Source organism: Macrotis lagotis, chromosome X (genome assembly GCF_037893015.1).
Source record: "Macrotis lagotis isolate mMagLag1 chromosome X, bilby.v1.9.chrom.fasta, whole genome shotgun sequence".
NCBI classification, from domain to species: domain Eukaryota; kingdom Metazoa; phylum Chordata; class Mammalia; order Peramelemorphia; family Peramelidae; genus Macrotis; species Macrotis lagotis.
This window is the reverse complement of record NC_133666.1, coordinates 167188057-167201130: the sequence shown is the minus strand read 5'-3', so window position 1 is coordinate 167201130 and position 13074 is coordinate 167188057. Positions and strand designations below refer to the sequence as shown.

General features: G+C 39.1%; 1 protein-coding gene across 3 annotated transcripts in view; it reads right to left on the bottom strand.

Moving 5' to 3' along the window:
* The window catches only part of SHMT1 (serine hydroxymethyltransferase 1), a 30322-nt gene that overhangs the window by 1953 nt on the left and 15295 nt on the right, over positions 1-13074 (bottom strand). For all 3 annotated transcript variants that reach the window (XM_074207657.1, XM_074207659.1, XM_074207658.1), the window contains exons 5-11: positions 12813-12973; positions 11483-11564; positions 7456-7668; positions 6105-6221; positions 4983-5105; positions 2199-2315; positions 942-1052 (exon numbers count right to left, since the gene is read on the bottom strand). In XM_074207657.1, the coding sequence (XP_074063758.1) occupies positions 942-1052; positions 2199-2315; positions 4983-5105; positions 6105-6221; positions 7456-7668; positions 11483-11564; positions 12813-12973 (924 nt within the window). The remainder of the gene's footprint in view (positions 1-941; positions 1053-2198; positions 2316-4982; positions 5106-6104; positions 6222-7455; positions 7669-11482; positions 11565-12812; positions 12974-13074) is intronic.

Genomic DNA, 13074 nt, shown 5'->3' with positions numbered 1-13074 from the left:
GAGGAAGGGGCTAGACTAAACCACTAATATCTCTCTAGTTCTCTAAGCCTACAATCCTATAACCTTAAAGCAGGCTATCTGAGCTGAATAAAATTATATACCTAATGGGGAAGACAGCTAAATGATTTCTACCACTTTTGCCTTGGCAACAATTCAATAGCCCTGTACCAACTGTTGGATCAATAGTCATACTCCAAATCAACGAGAAGGAATCTGTTAATTGTTTTGAAACTAAGTTAACAGTGGACATTAACAAATGTATTTTAAATCTAAAGGCCAGTCTGGTTTTTTACTTTTAAGGAAAAGAAAAGGACATTATGTATTTTAGGACTAGAATCCTTAGATTAGATAAAGCACTGGTCCTAGACTCAGGAAGACCTGAGTTCAAATGTGACCTCAGATACTTAACAGCTGTGTGACCCTGGGCAAGTCACTTAACCTTGGTTCGACTTAATCCACTGGAGAAGGAAATGCAAAATGCTCCAAGATCTTTACCAGGAAAATCCCATGGACAGCATTGGTGTGCTAGGGTCTACAAGATCACAAAATGTTAGACAAAACTGAACAAAAAGATCCTATCAAACAAGGGCTGATGATTTTGGGGGACTAATTTCTAGAGCAGTGGCTCTCAAAACTGCTTTCAGGACTTATTTTTTTTTCTGAGGATATCTATCGGTATTTACTAGATTAGAAATAAAAATGTTTTCAGTTTATGAAAATAGTTTTGACCTCACAGATACCCTGAAAGGAGCTTGGGGCCACACTGAGAACTGCTGTTGTGAATAATGTCACAGGAGTGGTCATTAACCCAGTCCTTCACCTTCACCTTTACCATAAAAGATAGAGAAGTTAGTGGGAATCAAGGCTGTGTTGCCAGGGGTGGTTGAGCCCATGTAACAGCAATCCACAAACCCAACAACGTCCCAATGCCTCATTCTTACCTTCATGAATAAAATGGGCTACTTTGTAAAAATCTTTTTCTAGTAGTCCTCTGGAGGTCAGAGCTGGGGTTCCTAGTCTCAGTCCACTAGGTCTTAATGCACTTTTGTCTCCTGTGAGGTAAGAAAAAAGCATCAGACTCCTCACTTGCCAAACTACCAACAAGAACTTAAAAACAACATTTGAGGGTGATGACCTGCAGGAAGTGTTTTGGCCCAGCCTATCTATATTTTAGACCTCCTGTGTAGATGGTTTTGAAACAACCAATGTCCTCAAAGCTCCTGAAATCAGCAGAAGTATATATATATGGTGATGGAGAAGAGCTAGAAAAACGGATACATCACAATGAGATTAACTGCCTTAAAAGAAGCCTTGGGGCTAGATTTATCAAAGGTTATTTACTTTATTTAAGATAAATCTTAGATCATCACAACCTACAAATTTGGAAAAACATCACTCATCAGAAATTCTCCCAAGTGGCTACAAAAATTTTCTAAGCAGAAGAAAAGTATCTCAAACTAGTACTTAGAATAATTTGGTCTCATAGCTTAATTTTTGAAAATTTTGAAAAGGATAGTGATAATAAAGAGCACTGGTGGCAAGGGGGATTGGGAAAGGCTTCTTGTAAGCCACAAGGCAGAGATGAGTAAGAGTAGTATGGGTAGAGGAACAACCAAGTAAAAATAACCAGAGTTGAGATAGAGTGTTGGGTTAAGATTAATTCTGGAGGAAATGGATATAGAGAAATCGTGCATCATTTTCCATTCTAGAAAGTATCTCTACATCCTTATTATAGCATAGAAACACATAGAAACCTGCTGAAAAACAATCAGTTGACAAGGAGTCATATTTCTTGAGGAATCCTTCTTGGACAGGTTTGCGAAATTGATTTTTTAAAAATACAATCTTCCCTATCTAGAAGTAAAAGTCACACTCATTATACTTTGTGATATAACAACACTTTAGAAGTGTTCCTAATTCCTCCTGTATGGCAGGTTTTAAGATCTGACCCACATTTGTAAAATTAATTTGGAATCAGTGAGAATAAACATGAATTCAAACATGACTCTGCTACTTAATAATTTCCTCATTTGTAAAATGAAGAGGATAGGCTTGATGACTTTTAAGGTCCTTTATTCAATAAATTCTTTGAACAATGTGCTTTCTATGGCTTAAAGAAAATAATAGTCCTCGGGATGTGAGGAACATGGGAGGGGAGAGAAGATTTCCCCCCCCATTTAGATTATAGGGACTCTTACCTGGGCAAGTGTTCTTATTACAAGCAATGGAGCAAGCTTCTAGAACTTTCTCAGCCCTTCCTCCATCTGTGCCTTTATTGCGTAGGTCCACAAGGATCAAATGGTTGTCAGAACCACCTGAGAAACAATTTTGATATATAAAAATTTGTAACAATTCCCCGGTTCAACTCTCAAATGAGCTAAATACTTCTATGTAAAGGAAACCAGTAAGAATCACAGAATCAAAGAGTTAAAGCTAGAAGTAACTTTAGAGGTCATCTAATCCAAGACCATTTTATAAATTAGAAAACTGAAGACCAGAGAGGTTAAATTGTCCAAGGTCACATAATTAGTGACAGAGAAGATCTGAACCCGTGACTTAAGAGTTAGTGTTCTTTCCATGGTGTTGTACTCTTTGAGAAATTCATGTCTAACCCAATGGCACAAAGTAGCCTCACTGCCAATTCTGAAACAATTCAACCTTTGTATTATCCCTTGTGTATACCTCAGTATCTTCCAACACTGCCACCACCCAGGTGCAGGTCCTCATAGCTTTCTGGTTGGTCCCCTAGCTACAAGTCTCTCCCCACTACAGTCTATTCTCTGCTCAGCTATCAAACTGATCTTCCTAAATGGCAGATCTGACCATATCACCCCACATCCCTCCTAATTAATAAACTCCAGTAGTTTTCCATTGCCTCCAGGATCAAACATAAAATCCTGTTTGATAATCAGTGCCCTTCACAACCTCTTCTGTTCCTATCTTGCTCTAGTTCATGTACTCTTCTACCTAGGGACAGTAGCCTCTTTGCTGCAGTTCACAGGAGACACTCTATCTCAACTCTGGTCATTTTTACTTGGCTGTTCCTCAACTTATACTACTCTCATTCATCTCTGTCTTGTGGCTTTTCCTAACTTCCTTCAAGTCCCAGATAAAATCTCATCTTCTACAAGAAGCCTTTCCCAATTCCCCCTTGCCACTACTGCTACACTTTATTATCTCTATCCTTTATACTTCTTGTTTGTACATAAAGACCCTATTTCAGCCATCCTATCTGCTCCATTAGACCGAACTCTTTGGGAGCATATGACTATCTGTATGTCCAGTGCTTAGCAGTGTCTGGAATACAGTAGGCACTTAATAAATGCTGACTGAGTGACAGGGTTTGCCTTTTATCACAGAAAACACTCCCAGAAAAAAATCATGTCTAAACCTGGACTTGCCATCTTCCCTCCCAAAGGCCAATTTCACCCCATCGGCCTAGTTCATAAGGCCAGGGTCGCCTCCTGGGGCTGGTTTCTACTGATTCTGTTTCCAATGACAGCTCTCACATACAATCCCTTCTCTTCACCAACACCTCCATCACCTGGTGGTTGAGGATTTCATCCCCACCACTCAGATGAACCATTTACAACAGCCCTGTCTATATATATATATATATATATATATATATATATATATATATATATATATATATATATATATATATATCTGTCTCCCATTTCTCTCCTCTCCAATCCATCCTTCACATAGGCCAGACTGAACTACTGAAAACTATTCCTCAAACTCAATATTCCATTCCTAGTGTCCATCTGTTCACACATGCTGTTCCCATGCCTAGAATAAATATGCTTATTCTCCACCTTTCAAAATCCTTATCTTGCTTCAAGTATCAATTCCATTGTCATTTCTTCTACTGTCTCCTCAACAGCACTACCCACAGGATATTGTCTAATCTCTCCCTTGCTGCCTCCATGCCCCAGCCCAGATTGTTGGTTTGTTGTTGTTGTTGTTGTTCAGTCCTGTCTAAGGATTGTCACATGAATCATAGATAAGTACAAAGGGAGTGTCAGCCAGAACCAAGAGGCCTTATGAATAATCAAAGCTAAAGGGCCAGGGTAGAATATCATCCCTAAGGGAACTAATGGGATAGAAAACTTAGGTTCAACCTCCCTAGGTTCTTCACCAGTCCTCCTTGTTGCTGCCAATCTGCTTCTAGTTATCAGTCGTGCTGAATTATGGAATAACAGTCTTAAATGCTATTGTCATCCACTTAGGGAGGGGGGGAGGATAAGGGCAGGGTGGGGTAACCAGTTCTTCAGTGGAGACTGAGGTGTCAAAGGGCATATTTCCTCTAAATTGTAAATAGTTACATTGGGATTTTTTGTTTTAAAGCTGGGGTGGAAGGAGGGTGCTGTACATAAAATTGTTGCATGAGTAAATGGATAACATTTTTAGTTTAAGCATATAACTTTCTCTAGTTGACAGGGCATTTTGTTGAAATAAACACCTTGGTAAATGAAAACTCCCTTAAAACAGCTACAAGAGATTTTGGTTATGCATTGAATAAGTTAACTAAAAGCTTGGGTTTGCCTTTGTAGGAGTTAATTGCCAAGAATTTGGAACAGCAATAGGGTTACTTTGTTGGAGTATTATAAATTATAAGTAAAACATATAAATGTTTAATTTAAAAAAATCAGACCCCATTTGGTATTTTCTTGGCAAAGACACTGTCGTGATTTGCCATTTCCTTTTCCAGCTTATTTGACAAATGAGGAAACTTGAGGAAAACAGGGTGAAGGGACTTGCTGGAGATCACACAGCTAGAAGTGTTTGGGTCAGGTCTTCCTAACTACAGGCCCAGCACTCTATTCACTTTGCCACCTAGCTGCCCTTAACAATAAAAATAACTAACCTTTATATAGTACTTTATATCGTACTAACTTTTCCAGGGACTGCTCTTTCTAATTATTATCTCATTCGATCCTCAGCACAACCCTGGGAGTAGACCTCCAAGATCTTACCTGTTACTATGTGGTACCCCAGTTCCATCATGGCAGCTGATAGGGCCTTGCAGTTGGCCACCACCTGTTGCTGATAAGCCTTAAATTCAGGTGTCAAGGCTTGCTTCAGAGCTACAGCCACTCCTAGAAAGGAAAAGACTCTGTCAACAATTGGGTCGAAAGGAAAGCAAGGCAAACAGGGTCAAGTGACTTGTCCAAGTTCCCAGAGCTGGTAAGTATCTGAGGGATGTGAAGTCAGGAAGATGTGTCTTCCTGACTCTAGACCCAGCACTCCATCTGCTATGCTATATAGCTACCTAGTTCATCTATTTCTGCTACCTAAAATTTTGGCGCTTAACTATCATTTCCAAAAATTGTTTCTAGCATCTTAGCAGGAAATAATTTTATTGAATGCTTTCTCCTCTAGCAAAGATATAGAGGAAGGTACTTGAAGGTAGACTCACTAAAAAGTAACCAAGAAGGGGCAGCTAGGTGATGCAGTGGATAGAGCACCAGCCCTAGAATCAGGAGAACCTGAGGTCAAATCCAGCCTCAGATACTAAATGATTGCCTAGCTATGTGACCTTGAGCAAGCCACTTAATCCCATTACCTTAAATAAAAATAAAATTAAAAAAACTGTAACCAAGACCACAGGAAAAAAAGTGGGGTAAATATTGCATAAAAACTTCAAATTACTTAATTCTGCTAAGAACTCTTCCCACTTAACTATCATTTCCAAAAATTGGTTCTAGCATATTAATTAAGCCAAAGTAAACCTAACCACACATGCTACTCCATTCTTTCCTAATCATACTGCCAAATTCTCTGCTCCTATAACACGTTGTGACCTTTTATCAATATCAACTATATCCTTTCCTATAAGAAAAAGAAAGTTTCCTCTAAATCAGCTTCATTACCAGCCTTCAAAATTCAACTAGGGACTAGGAAAAAGGCAGAAGAGATCTGACCAATAGGCTTCCCTCCATTTTGATAGCCTAGAAATACTGACACTTTTTTTTTTTTGATAAAGCGGTTGGAGTGGATCAAGCAAACTAAAAAGAGGACCACTTTATATTCATCTTCATAACTCTGGCATGTGTCACCACCACAAGACCACAAGGAGACTAAAATTCAAGCTTTACCTGCAATGGCATGGTTGTGAGGCCCTCCCTGCAGTCCTGGGAAAACAGCTGAATTAATGAGTGACTCCAGATTGTACATGGTCTCTTTGCCTGTCTTAGAGTCCACACTGCGCACTCCTAGAGAAGAAAAAAAAATGAGAATGAAAAATCAGTCAGCTGTCCCTTGATTCTTTTCCCATTGAGTTCATGATGATTAGAAAACTCAGAGTCATGCTGAAGCTTTCTCTAAAGGGAATGAGCTAGAGAGGACTAGGCAATGAAATATAATTTTAGAATAGGAATGATCAGACTTATAACTGAGAATTCTGTTTGAGAGAGATAATGATCTTCTCCAGTACTGACTGGCTACTGTATAGGCAGTCATTTTATTTTATTTTATTTTTTCCTATTGAAAGATATTATTTATTTTGAGTTATAAATTTACCCTTATTCTTGCTTCCCTCCCCTTGCCCCCCACAGAAGGTAGTCTGTTAGTCTTTACATTGTTTCCATGGTATGCATTGATCTAAGTTGAATGTGATGAGAAATCATATCCTTAAGGAAGAAAAATAAAGTATAAGAGATAGCAACATTACATAATAAGATAACTTTTTTCCCCCTAATTTGAAGATAATAGTCTTTAGTCTTTGTTCAAAGTCCATCATTTTTTCTCTGGATACAGATGATTCTTCATCGCAGATAGCCCAAAATTGTCCCTGATTGTACTGATGGAATAAGCAAGTCCATCAAGGTTGATCATCACCCCCATGTTGCTGTTAGGGTGTACAATGTTCTTCTGGTTCTTAGGCAGTCATTTTACTTTAAGCATTAGCCATCATAATAAATTTTAGAAGAATTGATTAAACATCTACAATTGATAAGATCCTACAAAGGATATAAGGGAATTTGGTCCAGTAATAAATATGAAGCCTGTGCATTACAAAAAAGGTAGAGAATATGATAAATGCTGATAGAAGAGATAAAAAACAATAGACAACAGGGAACGTAGAGATCACTTCCAGCTTGAAGGGTAGGAGAAGACTTCAGGGTCTTTAAGCACAAATAAAATTTTAAAAGCAAAAGGGAGAATAACATAGGCAAAAGCATTGAATGTACAAGGCCATTTCAGGTAACAAGAAGTAGACTTGTGGCTGGACTGCAGGGTGGATGAAAGGAAGTAGCTAGAGATGGGGTTGAAGATCCCCTAAAACCAAATCATAGAAGGAAATAAATGCCAGACTAAGGACTTTGGGCTCCCAATACTGTTATTGTTCAACCCTCCTGAACTTCTATTCCTATAAAGGTTCATAGTATTTAAATAAACTGGGCAGAAATGCTAGTGTATTTTAGTTTTAATTCTATGGACTCACACCTTTTCTGTAGAAGATCATGCCAGCCCGGCAACCTCGAAGGGTTTTGTGTGTGGTGGTAGTCACCACGTGGCAGTGTTCAAAGGGGGAAGGGACAACTCCAGCTGCCACCAGTCCACTGATGTGTGCCATGTCAGCCATAAGATATGCCCCATTATCATCTGCAATCTTCCTCATGCGAGCATAGTCTAGATTTCTGGAATAACAGCTGATTCCTAGGATGAAAACAAAATGTCAGACTTGAAAAACCACTGGCAAGCCTTGAGACCCAGCCTGAATGTTTGACTACATCATATTTGAAAATACATATTTCTGAAAGCTCCCCACAACCTAAACCACTGGTAATAGAAATGAGATAAGGCAGCAAGAAAAATTACTTTACCAAGTACAAAAGAGCTACTCCGGAATCAGTATCCAAATGCCCCCCCAAATTATGCCATGAGGAATTCAGAACCACTGGAAACTGAGAAACCAAATGCTCCAAGTACAGGGCAGCTTTGTTCAGATCCCAGGAGGTGTGCCCACCAGATATTTTACCCACTCTGATGCTGAACCAACCTCCTCCTTCCACTGTGTTTGAAAGGGAAAAAAGGCATCACAGGAACCTTGAAGTCTGGGGTCACAATCAAAAGCAATTTATCTCTCCCATGGTTAAAAAAAAATGCTCCCTTAGGATCAGAGATCAAAACTTAGAAGAGATTTCAGGGGCCATAGCATCTAATCCACTCATTTTAAACATAAGGAAACTGAATCTCAGAGTAAATAAGTGATTTGTTCAACATCTTTGAAGTAGTTGGCATCAGAGGTGGGATTCTGAAACCAGCCCCCAGTCCCTACACCACTGCCAGTCTTCTTTCTAGGTATAGGTTGCCTCCCTTGTTCCATGCCTCCCATTTCTTCCTCTCCTAATTCCTGTGAGTTAGATGCTGGTGGCCAAGGAGAAAACTCAATTCTGCCAGCATCATCGTTATTATTCAGTTATTTCAGTCTATTTTGGGTCATTGTATAGTGGGATTAAGTGATTTACCCAAGGTCACACAGCTAAGTAATTATTAAGGTTATAGGTTTAAGTGACTTGCCCAGGGTCACACACCTAAGTATTAAATGTCTGAGGCCAGATTTAAATTCAGGTCTTCCTGACTCCAGGGAAAGTCCTCTATCTACTGCACTGCATAGCTGCCCCAGTGCTATCTTATCTTAATGATCTGATCCCAACTCTGCATAAAAATCGTTTTATGGTTGACTCTATTGCTCTCAGAACAGCAGCTGTTCCAAACATCTCCTCAAGCCCCCTTCCTCTCTCCTCTCCTACTTTACTGAGAAAATCAAAGCCATCATAATCTAGGACTTTATACCTATTCATCACTCAAACTTACCACCATCAATCACTTGTTGTTCCTACTCTAATCTGCTTTATCTCGTCTTAATCCTATCTTCTATCTCCTCCAGGTTTGCCACCTTGATTCTTTCTCTCTCACACACCTTCAATCTTTCCTTATCCCTTGGATCCTTCCTGGCCATCTAGATCTTGATCTTTCTTGCCTATTATCCTCTTACTTTTTTCCCTTTCATAGCCAAATTTCTGAAAAGAGTTTGTCTACAGCTATGTCATTTATCCCTCCAATTAATTTCTGACCCCTTCCCTGGCTTCTGACCCAATGATAATCCAAAGGTCTTACTTGACCTCTCAACAATTTTGGATAATGTCAGTTAAGTTTTTCCTCCTGAATACTTTCTGCTTGCTTGGCTTCTGATGTTGCTCTCTCTTGGATGGGCTCCTACCCTTTTCTTCTAAGTATCCTTTGCTAGACTGTCATACTTTTCTAGTTTAAAAGTTTGAGAATTCCTCAAGGCTCTGACCAGACCCTCTCTTCCTCACTCTTTACAGTCCCTCTTGGCTATTTCATCAGTTCTGATGGATACCATTACAATTCTATGCAGATGCCTCTCAAATCAACATCTCAAGCCTAATTTCTCTCTCTCAATGCTGGATATGTTACAGACATCTCAGACTTAAATTCATGTTTTCTTCCAAAGTTCTCCCTCTTCTAAATTTCCCCTTTTCTGTTAGAGTACTGCCAATTTTCAGACACCAAGGATGGCAACCTCAACCTTGCTTAACCTTGTCTCAATCATTGCTCTCCTCTCCCATCTCTAGTTAGCAAGTCTTATCACCTCCAACATTACATCTGTTCCCATTTCCCATTTTATACTGCCTCTACACTAGTTCAGATTCTCATCTCCTCTCAACCAAGCCAGTGCAGTGAGTCTGCTCCTTGCAGCCTCTCTTCTCTAATATTTACAGTTGCAAAACTGATATTTCTATAAGACAAATATAAACCAGGTCACCTTACCACTCAAAAATCTCTAGTGGTTCCTATTGTTTATTTTTTTTTTAGGTTTTTTTGTAAGGCAAATGGGGTTAAGTGGCTTGCCTAAGGCCACACAGCTAGGTAATTATTAAGTGTCTGAGACCAGATTTGAACCCAGGTACTCCTGACTCCAGGGCCGGTGCTCTATCCACTACACCACCTAGCTGCCCCTGGTTCCTATTGATTATTGAATAAACTATGAAACTCTCAACTTGTTATTTAAGTTCCCCACATTATGATGCTTACCTATTCCATTCTTATTTCACAATATTACCCATTATTCAATCTATTCCCCAGTCAAAATGACCTACCAGCTCCCAGAACATAGTATTCTATCTCCAACCTCTGTGCTTGTGGAAGTAGCCTTCCATGTCTAACTGTCTCTCAGAATCCCTGGATTCCTTCAAAACATAGCCCAGGTACCACTTCCTGATCTATATTCCCTCCTTTAAATTACTTCATTTTATTTTATATATATATACTAATCCTTCTAAGTTTTATTCACAAGTAGAATGTAATCTCCTTAAGGAAAAAGAATATTTCATTTTTGTCCTGTAAAGAGTAGAGGTTTATTAAATATAAGTTGACTTGAACTGATTTTTACAGGCAATGTCCAATATTTGCTATGATCTGAAGATAACAAGCATTTATTAAGACCTTGCTATAGGGGCAGCTAGGTGGTGCAGAGGATAGAGCACCGGCCCTGGAGTCAGGAGTACCTGAGTTCAAATCTGGCCTCAGACACTTAATAATTACCTAGCTGTGTGGCCATGGGTAAGTCACTTAACCCAATTTGCCTTGCAAAAACATAAAAAAAAGACCTTACTGTATCTACAGATAGAGACAGTTAGGTAGTGCAGTGTATAGAGCAATGGGTCTGGAATCAGGAGGGGTACTGTTCCTGAGTTTAAATTTGGTCTCAGACTCTTACTAGTTGTGTGAGCTAGCAAGTCATTCACTTATTTGTTTGTCTCAGTTTCTGCATTTCCAAATATGTCAAGCTGGAGAAGGAAACAACAAATAGAGGGTCTAGTTATCTTTACCAAGAAAACCCCAAGGGGGTCACAAAGAATCAGAAATGACTGAAAGGACTGAAGGACAGAAACAATAGAACAATAGACGCTCCACAAAGAAAGGTAATAGAAAGTTCGAGATCCGAAGGAGATCATGGTCTAATCAAGAAGACAATAAGCCAATAACTATGTACAAACAGGATAAATATGCTATAAACTGGAAATAATCAATAAAGGGAAGGCATGAAGACTAAGGAAGACTGGGAAAAGCAGTGAGAATAGTACTGCCTCATTACTATATACTTAGACTTCCAATAATCTCCCATTACTAAAAGTAGCCTCAGAGCAGCTCCCATCCTTCATTCACCAAGCTGCTCCTGATGGGAAGCAATGACATGTTTTATCTCAGTCATAAAAATCTTTCCAGGGTTTAACCCAATGGGTCTCTGGGCTCCAAATTCTTCTAGATTTCTGAAGAAATAGTTCCATGACAAAGTCAAGATTATGCTCAGATTAAAAGGGGCTCAGTGAAAAAAAGGAAAGGTCTCTGCAGTTAAATGGGACTGGAGAAGCTTGAATCTGACAGAAGATCATGTCATATGGCTCTATAGAAAGGTAAGATGGTTTTTCCTTCTGCTAATTACCTGCAATGATCAACTTTGGGTGGAAGAGTCGGGCATTTTCTTCTAGTTTGTCATAGTCAATATAGCCAGTATTTGGATTTACCTGTGAAAGGAGAGTAGTAAGATCATGTTAAACAAAAAGCTCCTCTTTCCCCCTTAGACTTATCCCACAATAGTTAATAGTCAATAAATATTTATTAAGTGCCTACTTTAAGGCACTGTGCTAAATGCTGAAGATTCAAATATGAAAAAGCCAGTCCCTATCCTCCAGGAGTTTACCATCTAATAGGGGAAGAAATCTCAAAGGTGGGGACGGGGAGGAAGGTAATGATAGCAGTAGAAGAAGTCCAAAATTATTGCAGCATGGAAGGAAATGAAGAGATAACAATTCTACTGTTGCTATTGCTAATGAGATTCATCCCTCTGCACAAATCAAGGGATACCTCTCTATTCAAACAAATATAACCATATTTTCTTCTCCTGTCCCAAAAGAAAAATTAAGGTGACTGATAATGAGACTTAGGACATAAGAAAGAAATGACCAGGCAAATCAAGATTTATACAAAAGTCAAACCAGTTTATTAAAATAGTTACCTTCTATGCAGTGGACTGGCCACAAGAGAATACTGGTTGTTTCTTAATACCACAAAAAATTATCAGCCAAAAACAAAGCAAAATGTTTCTAGTGCTGCATCCCTGGCTATGAATTAGTCAAAAGAATCACATCAGATCAAATTTAGACCAAAATAAGATACTCCAATGGTGACAACAGGGACTTCATAATCATGAAGTTTATAAGTCAACAGAACTTAAAACTCTAGTTAGAAGTTCTCTTTATCTTCAGTTGACTTTTTTCAGGACCAACAAAAGCATCACCCATGTAGAATAACAGAACTGCTAAACCAGAATCCGTCTTAGAGATTTAGTATAATATGAAATTTCTACTGTAGGTGCAAAGGTTTCACTTGTCTCTTTAAATGCTATTGGAAATTTATAATTAAGGATTCAAAGGAAGATACAACATTGTAGGTCTTTATAACACCTCCTCTTCTGAAATGTAAACCAGAATGAGAAACAGCCACAAAACAAAACTGTCTTCAGTGACTGATGGGCATACCCATACTTCCATTATATTTTAGAGGTTTCAGAAGAAACTTTTTTTTTTTAGGTTTTTGCAAAGCAATGGGGTTAAGTGGCTTACCAAGGCCACACAGCTAGGTAATTATTAAGTGTCTGAGGCCAGATTTGAACTCAGATACTCCTGACTCTAGGGACGATGCTCTATCCACTGGGCCACCTAGCCACCCCCAGAAGAAACTCTTACTAGAAAAACAAACCCTCCTTCCCTTACCTTATATGGCATGGATTCAAAAAACATGGAGGTGGCAGAGACTTTCTTCTTATCTGTCATGAATCCATGGGTGAGGTGACCCCCATCAGGCAGGTCTAGACCCATAATCCTCCCATGTGGTTCCACAAGGGCTGTATACACTGCAAAATTTGCAGGAGATCCTAGAATAGAGAGTAAATGACTTATGACTTATGTCAGAGTGCCCAGGTTCAAACCTTTCTTGAATTTTCAATCTGGGTAGCAGCTTCCCAGAAATTCAGCA